Genomic DNA, 12868 nt, shown 5'->3' on the forward strand with positions numbered 1-12868 from the left:
TTATAGTCACATTACAGATAACTGAAAACTGACTGGAAAAAAACCCCATTTATTCTTTGATAACTAGCTCTATGATTTACTGAGCACATTTTTAGAAATTCAAATACCAAATACATGCACCGCAGTTGGCATATACAAATGATATGCACAATTATAACATGCAAAAATAGTCATCCTCTTCGAGACAAAAATCAAAATGTGTAATCTTCCTTCAAATTTGTTCCTCAGTTTTTCCAATTTCAGAGGGAACAGCCACCATTAGTAATGAAAACCAAAATGAAAAAACCAGAGAATTCTCTTCTCTATTCCTGTAAAGTGACAGTGTCAGGCTGATCCTTAACTGCAGCCGAAACTTCTGGAAGTCTTCACCCTGCAGCTATCCACTTAATAGTGAAACTTAAGTTTTGTGTCTCTCCCAGCAAATACACACTACATATGAAGCTTGTTTAATTATGTCATTCCCTTGATATGCCCACACCTCACTTGGTATCATTTCACAATGCTAGACTCTAGATTGATGTAGAAACTGACAGCCTATATCTTGTATAGATATTAAAATACAGAATTACAGTGAATGAATCCTAAAATGCATACTAATGACAGAAATAAATACACACTACACAAAGATTAAATTATCTTTCATTTATTTGTACAATGTTTTTGTCTTTCGTGTGAATTTGTGGTCCTAATACCTGCTCCATTTTGGAAGGAATTTTTCCTCTATAAAGCTGCATCTACATCTGGCGGGTACCTTTAACTCAGCTCTCAGATTAGTGACCAGAACTATGTCTGAAGCACAAACTAATGGTTGAGATGAGACAATAACCCCACAAAGCTCCTCCCTTTCAAAACAGTGCAGGCATTAGGACCACAAATTCAGATGAAACGAGTTTTGAAGGACTACATTCGATATTTCTAACTTGAAATGTGATCCACTCTCTGCCTTGTACCATACCTCAAGCCTGTTTCTATCCAGGAATTCTTCACGTTGGCTAGGGAAGTGTGAGAGATTCATACATAGAAGACTGATCTTAAAAACCTGCTACCAGGAGCAACAAAAACTCTAATTAAACTAGTTTCTACTCTTAACTTTCTGGGACAGATTCAGACACTAGTTGATGGGCTCACCATATAAATACTTGAATAGATGATCCCAGCTATACCTCTTTTTGAACTGAACACTGCATTTATGGAGAAACTGATGCAAAACTGAAAATGCAAAAGAACATGCACAAAATCCTGTTGGCTCCCACAGCACATAAGCACTTGAAAATGGATGCAGTCTGTTCCATCTAGACATTGGTAATAATCTGGAAGTATCCCTGAGATAGTCCTCCTTCAAGCAAAATCCTCTGTACCACGTCTTTTGGGAACATAGGGATTACCTCCTTATGTATTAGTAATACCAGAAACAATGCAATATTAACTGGTCCCAAGGGCTTTTCTTTTTCCTTTATCAGCTGTTCAACACTGAATAAAATATACAATGTGTAAGGGTAAGTATAAAAGTCAGTAGGTATGAAAAAGTAATCCTTTAGATTTAACTGTAACAGTGAAAAGGAACACACAGAACAGTGTAAACTTATTTCTGAGACACCTTGCTCTAACAGAACCGTACCAAAACTCCAGTCGTAATAAATCTGACAATATCCAATTCTGCAGATAAAGTCCGTGAACACAGTCCCTGAATGTCAATTTTATATCAGCACACAATTGAAATTCAAATTCAGCCTTCATCATCACTGCTGCTCCAAGCGTCTTCATATGCTGGATTTAAAGGCTGTTGAGGCAGAGACTAAAGAAAATAAAAATTCTCTCAGCAGTTTGCTTAATTAAAAATAATAAAATCAAATAAGGGCAATGCTAAAGGCACTTCTTAAATTACTATATGTAGACAAATTATTGTGTCTTTCATGGGTACTGGATTTTTAACCACTTCTTTGGCCATCAGAGACAGGATAAATTATGGAAAGTAGTAGTACTCTATTTAATTCCAATTTCAACAACAACAACAAAAATATCTGGAGCACTGACCACAAGTTTTACAAATGCCTGGTATAAAACAGAACAGATAGATATTACTGTGTTTGTTTTGAGTCACTGGTTTTAAGTCATAATTTCCCTGTCCCAACATAACTGAGCACTACTGTCTCAAGAAGTAGTCCTGGCCTCTACCCACATCCAACAACTATTTCTCACCTCAGCCCCGCTAGGGTCAAGCTAAAGGGTTTGTGCAGCTATGCAGTGCACTGAACCACAGTTTTGACTTGGGGTAGAATGTTTTTCTTGTTTACTTCTATCCTGAGTTCAGACTCTAGTAATACAAGCACTCAGATGGCTGTTCTAGCATGTGAGAGGGAGCAGGAACTAGTGGCCTGTGGACAGTAGAACTGCTTCTTTCAGTGTTCATCTACAGTGCTCATCTACAATATTTGCAAACAGCAGCTGTTAGCTTCACAGATTTCAAAACAATGGTGCACACTACATACCTCCACCATGTCAAATTTAAAGGGGAAGTTCTAATCAGAGCTGGGTAAATAATCTTGTTGCTGTGGGTTTGTTTTTGTTTTTCAGATTAAGACAAAATAATAATTCACACACATCAAAATTCTCAGTTACAGCAAAAATGTTAATTTCAGGTCAACTGAACACATTTTGGGTTTAGGGTATCTAACCTTTGAAATTACTTTTTCTTCTTCGCTTAAGTGTAGGATAATTTTGAAGTAAGTTGTCTTACAAAGCAAAGCAAAGGGTACAAAAATTTTATGCTTCCTCTTTCCCCATCCAAAATGGAACATTTCAGAAATTTTAAAAAGTGGAATTTTTGTATGCTATGAGACAAAGCATTAATATATCCTGATTTTTTAACATTAGTACAGTTTGTCAGACTCTTATTCTGTGAATAGTTTCAGTTCCTTAAAATCTAGAATTTTTCCCCCTCAAAACGTTTACAGGAATTTTTATTGCCCAGCTCTAACACTAAGAGAGAAAGTACTCTCTTGGAAGACAGTGTTACATATGGTCTTCCTTGTAACAGCCTGAACGTCTTGCCTCAGACACTAAAATAAGCTTGTTTACAATCTTCTTTATTATATTTCCACATCAAAAATATTTGGGTATGAAGCGTAGCATCCCTAATCTTACTGTTTAATACACAGTATATTCTTAAACAACTTAAAATACAACCTTTGGCACCTTTCCAATTCCCAAATAGCATAAACTACAGAAAACTGTATGGAAATCAAGAAAGCTAAAGTAGGAGTTGAAAGGCTGGTAGCCGAATGACAAGTATTACTTTGAATTAAGTGAGAAGCTAGAAGTCTGCAAAAGATTTTACTAGACTGAAAGAAAACGTCCTCTTGAAACCCCGCAACAATCAAATGACTGCACAGAAACAATAGGTGATTCTCCTCTTAATTAGGAATTGTTACAATTTTTGATGGTGAAACACATACTTCATATTTAATTTCCACACCACCCCCCCAAGTATAACAGCCATAATAAGTATAGTTCAAACTCACAAATTCATTACCTGTTCAGAAATGTCATCAGGAAGTGGCTCTCGAAGAGCTGGTATCCATGCAAGGATGTTGCAATCTTTGCTACCACTATAAAGTTCCTTTAAGAAAGCAAGCCAAAATTAGTTTTACACAAATTTACTAAACAGTGACATAGATATAATGTTGGGAAAAAAGTGTATGAAATATTTATTTAAAAATAAAGACAAATATACAATTTCTAATTTGTACTGTAATCTCGATAAACAGCATTTTAAATAACATGCCAAAACAAAATGCATACGTTTTTACGTTTTTCCCAACGTTTTACGTTTTTCACCAAAAGAGCACTACCCACATGTAAAAGAACTTTATTGCTTAAATGCACTTTTCTTCTTGCCTCTCTAATGTACTTTTCTTCTTGCCTCTCTAATGTCTCCTGAAAAGACACCTATTTTAACAGTTAGGAAGCTTAAGAGATGATTTATGTTCAATGGAGAAGTAAGGGGGGGAAAAAAAAAAGGAAAAGATTTTTTTTATTATAATTAAAAGATATTAACCAACTCAAAAGCAAATAGTAATATATTAGATGAGTGCACAAGTATAGAGCAAAGAAGTATAAGTAAACGTAGTTTCAGTATGCCTAGGGAAGGAAAAGAACAAATAAAGAACAATTTGAAGCCTGTATCCTGTTGGGAAGGCAGAGATCAGAAAGACCAATTTATTATTTTTAATATAAATAACTCTATTATGGTGATGACTAAGGACTGAGATCCCATTGTGCAAGACACCCTGCAAACATATGGAAGCAAACAGTCTTTACACCCAACAGCTAACAGTCAAATACAGCTTAGTTTTCTTAGTTCTTTATTAAAGAAAATACAGAGTTCTCTGTCACTTTAAACTGAGGAAATTTGGCTAATGAGAAATACTGCACCATCTTTGCAGTAGATTTTGCACTAATAATGCTTCTGTTATTAAATGAATGCTACTTAAATGAACACGCATGAAGACATTCTCATAGGCCTTCAATCTTGAATCATACTCCTGCATATTATATGCAATGTCTGACAACACCTGAGTATTGCCGTGCATTTAAACTGCCTAAATGAAACATATCAAGTATTTTTTCTGAATTCAGGCCAAGAGTATGAAAGCCTTGCTTGAAGCATGTTGGCTTTTACACTTAAACTAGCAACTCTGTACATATGTGCATATTATTAAATCGTTGATTCAACAAAATTCAACAAGTTCAATAAATTATTACAGTTCTGTCTTCACAGAAAGTCTATGCTATTTAAATTTAATTCTAGAACTGCATGAACTATGCTGACAGTTGGTGCAGGAACTTAATGCTTAATTCCTATAAATACCCATTTATGTGGGTAATCTTATTCAAGAGAGCTGACATACTCACTTTTGTAAAACTGGTCCCATGCATGAAGTTATTCATGCATAAAACACATACAAGATTAGAGTTTATACAATTTTATGAGAGAAACATCCTATTTCTCTTGCTTAAAAGAAGACAGCTAAAAGTTATACCAAGGTATAGGTCAAATCCCACTTTATCCTGTCAGCAGTACTCAGGCCTCCTGTCTTTGTCAGGATACAGAATACCACTAGAACTTTAAAACCTCTTCCCATGCCAAAATCTCTCCTTGTGAGCAATGTCATAGTGACATCAGCATAGTTCCATTTAATCTTTATTACCACTTGCCTCACTTTCTGATCCTAGCATTGCAAGATCTTCAGTTAATATCCACTGCATTGAGTAATAATTACAATTAATTATTACAACCTGAAATGGTGACTCATACCTTAAGTCAGTCAAAAGAAGAGCCAGTGAGCTCCATGCATGTTTATGGTACACTACAGGACATACACACATATTGTACTACGAACATGCATGTTCATGGTACAATATATGGAAATATTATGCTTTAGGACTCTGAGGAAAGATTGCAAATAAAACCTAATTTAACTTTCAGCTATCTTTACTTACTAGCCCACCACTGGATTTGCCAAATATCTTTGCAGATGTCACTGGCATTTACTGAACAACAGAGGTAGCTATAAAGCACAACTATTTCCTGATGCATACCTAATATTTTATGACATGTTGTTCATACATAGTGCTTTACTCTTTCTTTTTTCTGAAAGGGAAACATAGGTCTTGTTTGCTTGCTTAAATTATTTTAAGCAGCTAATATGGCACAATGGTATCTAGCATATTAGATTCAATAGTAAACATCATCTAAGAGATTGCACAATGAAGATTTCCTCTTTCACATCACCCTTGAAATTACCGACCTCCTATTAAATTAATGGCTCTTATTAAAGGGCCAAATTCTGCAGTTCTTATTACTCAAGCAGACTAACATCTTATTAACTTTACAGAGACATTTATGTAAGAACAATTTAGGCCAACAATAATATAGTGGATTTTATGGCTCTGTTCCCAGGATCTCAAAAGGCATATATACACACATTAACTAAATCTCACACCACTCTGTGGAGACAGCTCCACACAATATTTCAAACACAAATACTCCACACAAACCCGCTAATTAATTTGGACATCCAAAGAACAGATAAAGACTAATATCATTGGACTGCAAATAGCTAGTTGCTTGGGTATCAGTGATCATATCTGATTATATATATGGTTCTGAGCAAACAGAAGACACTTCTCACCTCAAATACATAATTGCTGCAAAGTTAAAGTTCCTTTTAGAGCCTATTCCAGTTATGAGGTGAAACAAAGGTACTGTCTAAAATACAGTTAATGAACAGAAAGAATGTGAGGGACTGACAGCAACCAGTATCAATCAGAAGTTTTGAACATAGGAAAAAAACCAGAAAATCTAAGGACCAGATTTGGAGGTGGGTAGGATAAAAATCACTCATCAGGGTTACACACAGCAGAAAAAGTTTAGAAGACTATGAATATGAAGAAAACTCTTAACAACGACAGAGACTCACTACCAGATGGAAATGGTAGAAACTATGCAGAAAAGATGTAGACCTTGTTTCATATGAAGATAGCGCACTAATTTCAAAGGTGCTAAGAAGTAAGAAAAATGGTAGAAAGCCATCTGCTACACATTTCAGTAAGTGCATAACTTATATCAGAGAGACTTCGAAGAGTTGTCTAAGAAAACTTATGGCTTGTTTGAGTTAACTATGTTTTAATACATACCGAAATACTACAATGCTGAAAGTGAGCTAATATGCCATTTGGGGGGGGGGGGAAGAAAAAAAAACCCAAAAGTGGAATGATACACATACAAGTGAACTAACTGACATTTCTTTAATCCTAAACAAGACAATGGAAAAGGTGATTAAATGATTCAGTTACTGTAGAGTGAAGACACACAAATACAAACAATATCAGTCAACATGGTTAGCAACTAAGCAGGTTTTGTTAAGCAAAACTGATTTTATTTACAACTAGTAATTGAAAATAGGAATGCTGTGAATAGCTTTGTAACATATTGATTTAATATTGCTTGCAAGAGTAACAAAACAGGTAACTATAAATTTTACTTTACTTTCTCAGAAAATGAGTTTTAACTGGGAAATCATAATTTCTATTGAAATTATATGAAGACTCATGAATGCACTTAATTATCTCAAGACAGAGTGAGGTATTTGGAAGTCTAAGTGTGAACACAGTCAAAATAACACTACCACTACCTTTGGTGTTGATACACTGACTATAGTAATGTTATCATACATCAGAGTAACTATTTAATACAACTAAAAGCAGAGCATTTAAAGAAAAAGAAAATCCAGTCACATTCCTAGAATATAGAACTGAACTCTGGAAAAGGGGGATTCTGGAAGAGAATCAGGAATCGCAACAGATAAACAAATGAAGTTGTTGCCAACATAAACCTACAGCTATAGTGACTGGTGTAGCTCTTGTGTGCATGCTCACATACGAGTGATCCTTTTCTAAGGATCTTAAAAGCTAAGATAGACACACTATAAAAAGATATGCATTTCCAGGGCTGGAAAACATGATTTACAGTCAGATTTAATGGGCCTCACCTCTTCAGCTTATGAAAAAGAACACCAAAGATGACTTAATATAACCATACTAGCACTTTTGTTGGAAAGCTATTCTTAAAAACACAAAGGGCTTTTTAAGCTAGTCAAGAACAGCCCAGAAAAGATGTGCCTTAGCTATAATGTGAATATTCCACCTTTCAGTGGATCTAGGGTCTCGCTACCTATTAATGCCAGAACTGCTTTCCACGTCTAGCAAGGCTTATTAGCTTGGGCTCTACTGCCTCATCTGCAACACGTCCAAAACTTTGAGTGAAGTCCACCTCAGTGATAGGGAAACTTGTTTCAGTCAAAGTTACTGGACCCTAAGCAAGAGCTACCAGATTCACTTCTATGATGTACTGTGTGAGAGGTCATGAAAGGATATCCACATGCCCTTTCTGCCTCAAGTATTTCTGCCTGAAACTTCAGAAACAAAAGACAAGAAAGAAGGCACTGGAACATGAAGTACAATCCTCAGCACCTGAGGGCAACAATGTAACAAACTTAAAATCCATACTAACATCCACTCTGCTCTTGCCACACCACAAGCCATAAGAACAATCTGTGGTAAAGTATCTCATAACAAATTAAGCTTTTTTATCCTTAGTCTTTTATTACAAGAGAAAAATATACCATAGGGGGAGAGTAAAAGAAAAAAATGCTGTCAGCACCATGAGTCTCTGTAATACTATGGTATTTCTTAGGTGAAATGTTTTCAGATTAATTTAAGGAGCTCCTCATGTTCTCAACACTTCATCCAAACTGTTCATAGATCCAGTGATTGGTATACCTACAGGCATTTGAGCAAGATCACCTTAGCAAAGTACTCAGAGGTTTCTCAGTACTGATAGCAACACTAATGCACTTCACCTAAACGCACTTCACATTCATTCTTACTGTGATTAGCCTTAGGCATCTCAAAGACAGACAAATGCCTCCTCTTCAGTCTTACAGAAAACAGGCAAAAGCCTTAAGGCATACAATTTGTTAATGACAATATAAACCAAGAAATTACTATAGGTATATTGAAAAGTTACCTATGTGAGACAAAATGAATAGTGGAAGGAACCCAATATAGAAAGGGTCCATCCCTTTCTATTCTGTCCCAATAACTTGACCAAACTTTTCTTGCTTGACACGTAGGCCACAGAACTCCCTCTTATATCAAGATCTTTGATTAAAGCACATCCCTGAAAAGTTAGCACTTTTTGTGCAAATGGTTTGGCAATCTCCATAAATATTCCAGGTTGTCTGGCATATTGTTTGTACTTCACTTACCTGAAAACTAGGTTGGAATACACAGCAGTTGACAGTACTATAATGTCCTCTAAGCATAGTTATCAGTTCTCCTGTGAAAATCGTATAAACAGCAATGGTACTATCATATGGTACAAAGGCAAACTCTGGATTACAGCCACAAGAGATGGTGAATTTGAGTCCTTTTCTACTTTCATTACGGACTTTCCCATAATTCACCTGTAAAATGAAGGATTATGCTGTTAGCTAGTAACTAAAACTACAGGAAATAACTTCACATGAAAATGTAAATTTCATTCCTTCTTTAATACCCAATAAAACTGATTTTAAGCTTCTCACTGCTAATACCACCCTTCAGATTTCCAGTAACATATGTCTGTCATGAGAATAAGTTTTCTGTTCATTGAAGTTCACTCCCCTTAATATCAACTTTAACAAAGAGAAAGAAAGATATGCCTAAAAATCAGCAGTTCCACACTTAGAAGTAGAATTTGCACAGGCTGTTGCATGCCAGATCGACACTGAGCACCTAAACTATCACTGAAATTGCAACTGTTTCAGGAATTACCACCTTAAACATTTGTCTAGATGATCCAGCATAGTAATTTGCTCTCAGATATTGAAGCTATTAAGAAAACTGCTTATGCACAACAGTATACAGTTATAAATCAGAATCACAGAATAGTTTGGGTCAGAAGGGACTTTTAAAGGTCATTTAGTCCAACCCCCCTGCAGTGAGCAGGGACATCTTCAACTAGATCAGGTTGCTCAGAGCCCCATCCAATCTGACTTTCAATATTTCCAGGGACGGGGCATCTACCACCTCTCTGGGCAACCTGGTCCAGTGTTTCACCACCCTCATTGTAAAATATTTCTTCCTTATATCTAGTCTGAATCTACCCTCTTCTAGTTTAAGACCATTACCCCTTGTCCTATCACAACAGGTCCTACTAAGAAGCCTGTCCTCATCTTCCTTACAAGCCCCCTTTAACTATTGAAAGGCCACACTAAGGTCTCCCCGGAGCCTTCACCAGGCTAACAACCCCAACTCTCTCAGCCTTTCTTCATTGAAGAGGTGCTCCATCTCGCTGATCATTTTTGTGGCCCTTCTCCGGACCTGCTCCAACGGGTCCTTTCCCATGCTAAGGACTCCAGAGCTGGATGCAGTGCTCCAGGTGGGGTCTCACCAGAGCAGAGTAGAGGGGCAGAATCACCTCCCTTGACCTGCTGGCCACGCTGCTTTTGATGCAGCCCATGACACGGCTGGCTTTCTGAGCTGCAAGTGCACATTGCCGGCTCATGTTCAGCTTTTCGTCCACCAGCACCCCCAAGTCCTTCTCTGCAGGGCTTCTCTCAATCCCTTCATCCCTCAGCCTGTATTGATACTGGGGGTTGCCCCAACCCAGGTGCAGGACCTTGCACTTGTCCTTGTTGAATCTCGTGAGGTTTTCATGGGCCCACTTCTTGAGCCTGTGGAGGTCCTTCTGGATGGCATCCTGTCCCTCAGGCATGTCAACCGCACCACTTAGCTAGGTATCATCTGCAAATTCGCTGAGGGGGCACTTGATCTCCCTGTCTATGTCATTGATGAAGATATTAAACAGCACAGGTCCCAATAACTGCAAGACTTTAGTCCACAGATTGAAGAATAATTGATCTACACCACCTTCTACCCTGTAAGCGTCCTTTGTTTATCAGAGTTGACTGATGTTGCAGAAAACAACAAAGCATTAGAATTTTGACAAATAAAATGTACATATATTTTTTTTCCATGAAGAGGGAGAAGTCCACACTGAACACCTGAAATTCACACATTATTTTATGACATAAAAGAAGCATTTTTTTCTAATAAAAGTAAGAGTATTTTAAATTTTAATTCATTAATACTACATAGCATTATATATAAAATATTTCAAATATTTTCAATTAGTATGGTCCTACAACCTATGCTCTTAGTTTCTGCTGAAAAAAAGAGATTCACTTACATATACCATGGTAGCAAAGCTCTCTAGGTCAATTTTAAAGCTCCCCACGTAAACCTCATGGTGTATAGTTAAAAAAAATAGAAATTCTAAGTGTGAAATCTTTTGACTATAAGCTAACAGATTTGTAAAGTTTAGCAGGTAAATATTCTAATGCAAACGTCTTGCTTTGTCAGGTTCTTGATCCATACTACATCAATTGCCTGAGTCTAAAGTCTGATGCAAATATAAGCATCAGTCAGCACGAGCCAGGAAAGACAGACGACTACTTGTTGCTCTATTTTTTTAAAGTACGCTCTTTCATAGCAAAGAGCACTTATGTAAGAAAAGTATAATAAAAAGGAAGCTTGAGAAAAACCTCTCTCATTCAACATTCAAATGTACCCAAAGAGAATTTCATCAGCATAAAAACAGGTTGATATTTTTTTATTTGAGAAGTATTTTCATGAGATGTGGAGCTTATGTCATGTCCTTTGTGGATAATACAGCTCATTTTGTAGATTTGTTTGTAAATATTGACTGTGTTAAGTCTTGTTAATGCTGGTCATTTTAAGAGACATACTAGTCTGCTGATAAAGAGCAACTAAACTCCTTTACATAGGATGTGAGCTGTACCAGCAACAATTCCCAAGCCACAACACTGCTCATAACAAAGGCATGTACCATGAAAGGGAGGAGTGGAGGCTAGGAAAAGTAAATTATATGGATGTACTCGGTGTAAATGTTCCTGCTTGATAGACAGACAACAGAAAAGAAAGGATGCTGCCAAAACAAGAACTGAAGAAACATCTTAAAAACTGGCTTTGTCCTTTAAAGCATACAGATGAACAGAAAACCTGCTTCCTTCTGTTTGATTCTTCCCATACTCAGTGAATCAGCACTTTCTATTCCTTTTTGTGATAAAAGGATGTATGCAAGATGTGTATGACTCCAACATGCATTTCTCTTACCAATTGAAACAATCCACTAGGCCACAAATTTGGCTCATTGCTCAAAAAAATTCATACGCATGGCTTAATTTCTATACCTTTTGAAAGGTATAGAAAAAAATTATGGTGATCAAAAGGACTGGCTAGTAGGGGAAATAAAGGGGCTATGGTGCGAACTTGTATTACCTGTACATGCATTTGTTTGTCTGCTGGTGCCTTGAAATTATTTTAAGCAACACCTCTGGGCAGCATGTGAAAATACAATACTCTGGACAATATAATTCTACACTTGAAAAAGCAAGGCAGGATCAAGCTATTCCACACCAAATAAGAAAATTGTAAAATAGCCTATGAAACAAGTCAATGAACTAACAGGCACAGAAAAACAAAAACCAGTGATCCAGCTGGTGATAGGAGAGTGAACAAACTGTATTATCTACTTTGGTGATGGTGATTTGAAGACAGAAAGATGTCTGTATATGAAGTGCTGAGAACAAGCTGGCCAATACAGGTAGTGTGGAGATAGAAAAGTCCTCTCACTTAAATGTCTGTAAGGAATTCTGTAAGGAATTGTGTTCTGAAAGTAAGCAGCAGAAGTAAAAGACTTGTAAGGTAGAGTAAAATTTCCTCCTTTCCTGGTAGCAATGACAGACCATAGCCATGACTGGCTAAAACACAATGGAAACTGACTTACCTAGTATGTCCTTCTTTCAAAATAAACATAGGAAACAATTTTCTTTACTGAACAGAAAATTAAAACAGGAACCTTCAGCAAAAAACAAGCCATAGAATGGACTGGAGCAGCAGTAGAGATTTAATTCCTCCCCGCCTTGTTTGCAGGGGGGATAGCAATTGTAGAGGGACAGATACCTGTAACGCTGTCACAACTCGACAAGAGAGATTCCACAAAAACACAAGGTTGAAAGAAAGCCAGGCAGTCAATCAGTGAAACTCTCAGGTATGGACAGGTGCCCTGTGGATAGCACACTGACAACTAATAGTTAAAAAAAAAAAAAAATTCTACCAACAGTCACTGCATATTAAGGTTTTCACTGTTGTCTGAAGTGTTTTCAGCTATGTTTGCAAATTAATGACCTTAAAGTTGCCATATTCAATCTTTAAGTAGATGCAGGCTTCTTCATACTCT

General features: G+C 36.8%; 1 protein-coding gene across 6 annotated transcripts in view; it reads right to left on the minus strand.

The window, feature by feature from the left end:
* Positions 1–637: 637 nt before the first annotated feature.
* The window catches only part of ERCC8 (ERCC excision repair 8, CSA ubiquitin ligase complex subunit), a 30187-nt gene continuing 17956 nt past the window's right edge, over positions 638–12868 (minus strand). For 3 of the 6 annotated variants that reach the window (XM_075726106.1, XM_075726110.1, XM_009478836.2), the window contains 3 exons: positions 8832–9029; positions 3533–3619; positions 638–1795 (listed from right to left, as the gene is read on the minus strand). In XM_075726106.1, the coding sequence (XP_075582221.1) occupies positions 1727–1795; positions 3533–3619; positions 8832–9029 (354 nt within the window). In that variant the 3' untranslated portion in view covers positions 638–1726. Of the gene's footprint in view, positions 1796–3532; positions 3620–8554; positions 8725–8831; positions 9030–12868 lie in introns of those variants that run through there. The other 3 variants (XM_075726107.1, XM_075726109.1, XM_075726108.1) reach the window with 3 other exon arrangements.

This window comes from Pelecanus crispus, chromosome Z (genome assembly GCF_030463565.1).
Source record: "Pelecanus crispus isolate bPelCri1 chromosome Z, bPelCri1.pri, whole genome shotgun sequence".
NCBI lineage: Eukaryota > Metazoa > Chordata > Aves > Pelecaniformes > Pelecanidae > Pelecanus > Pelecanus crispus.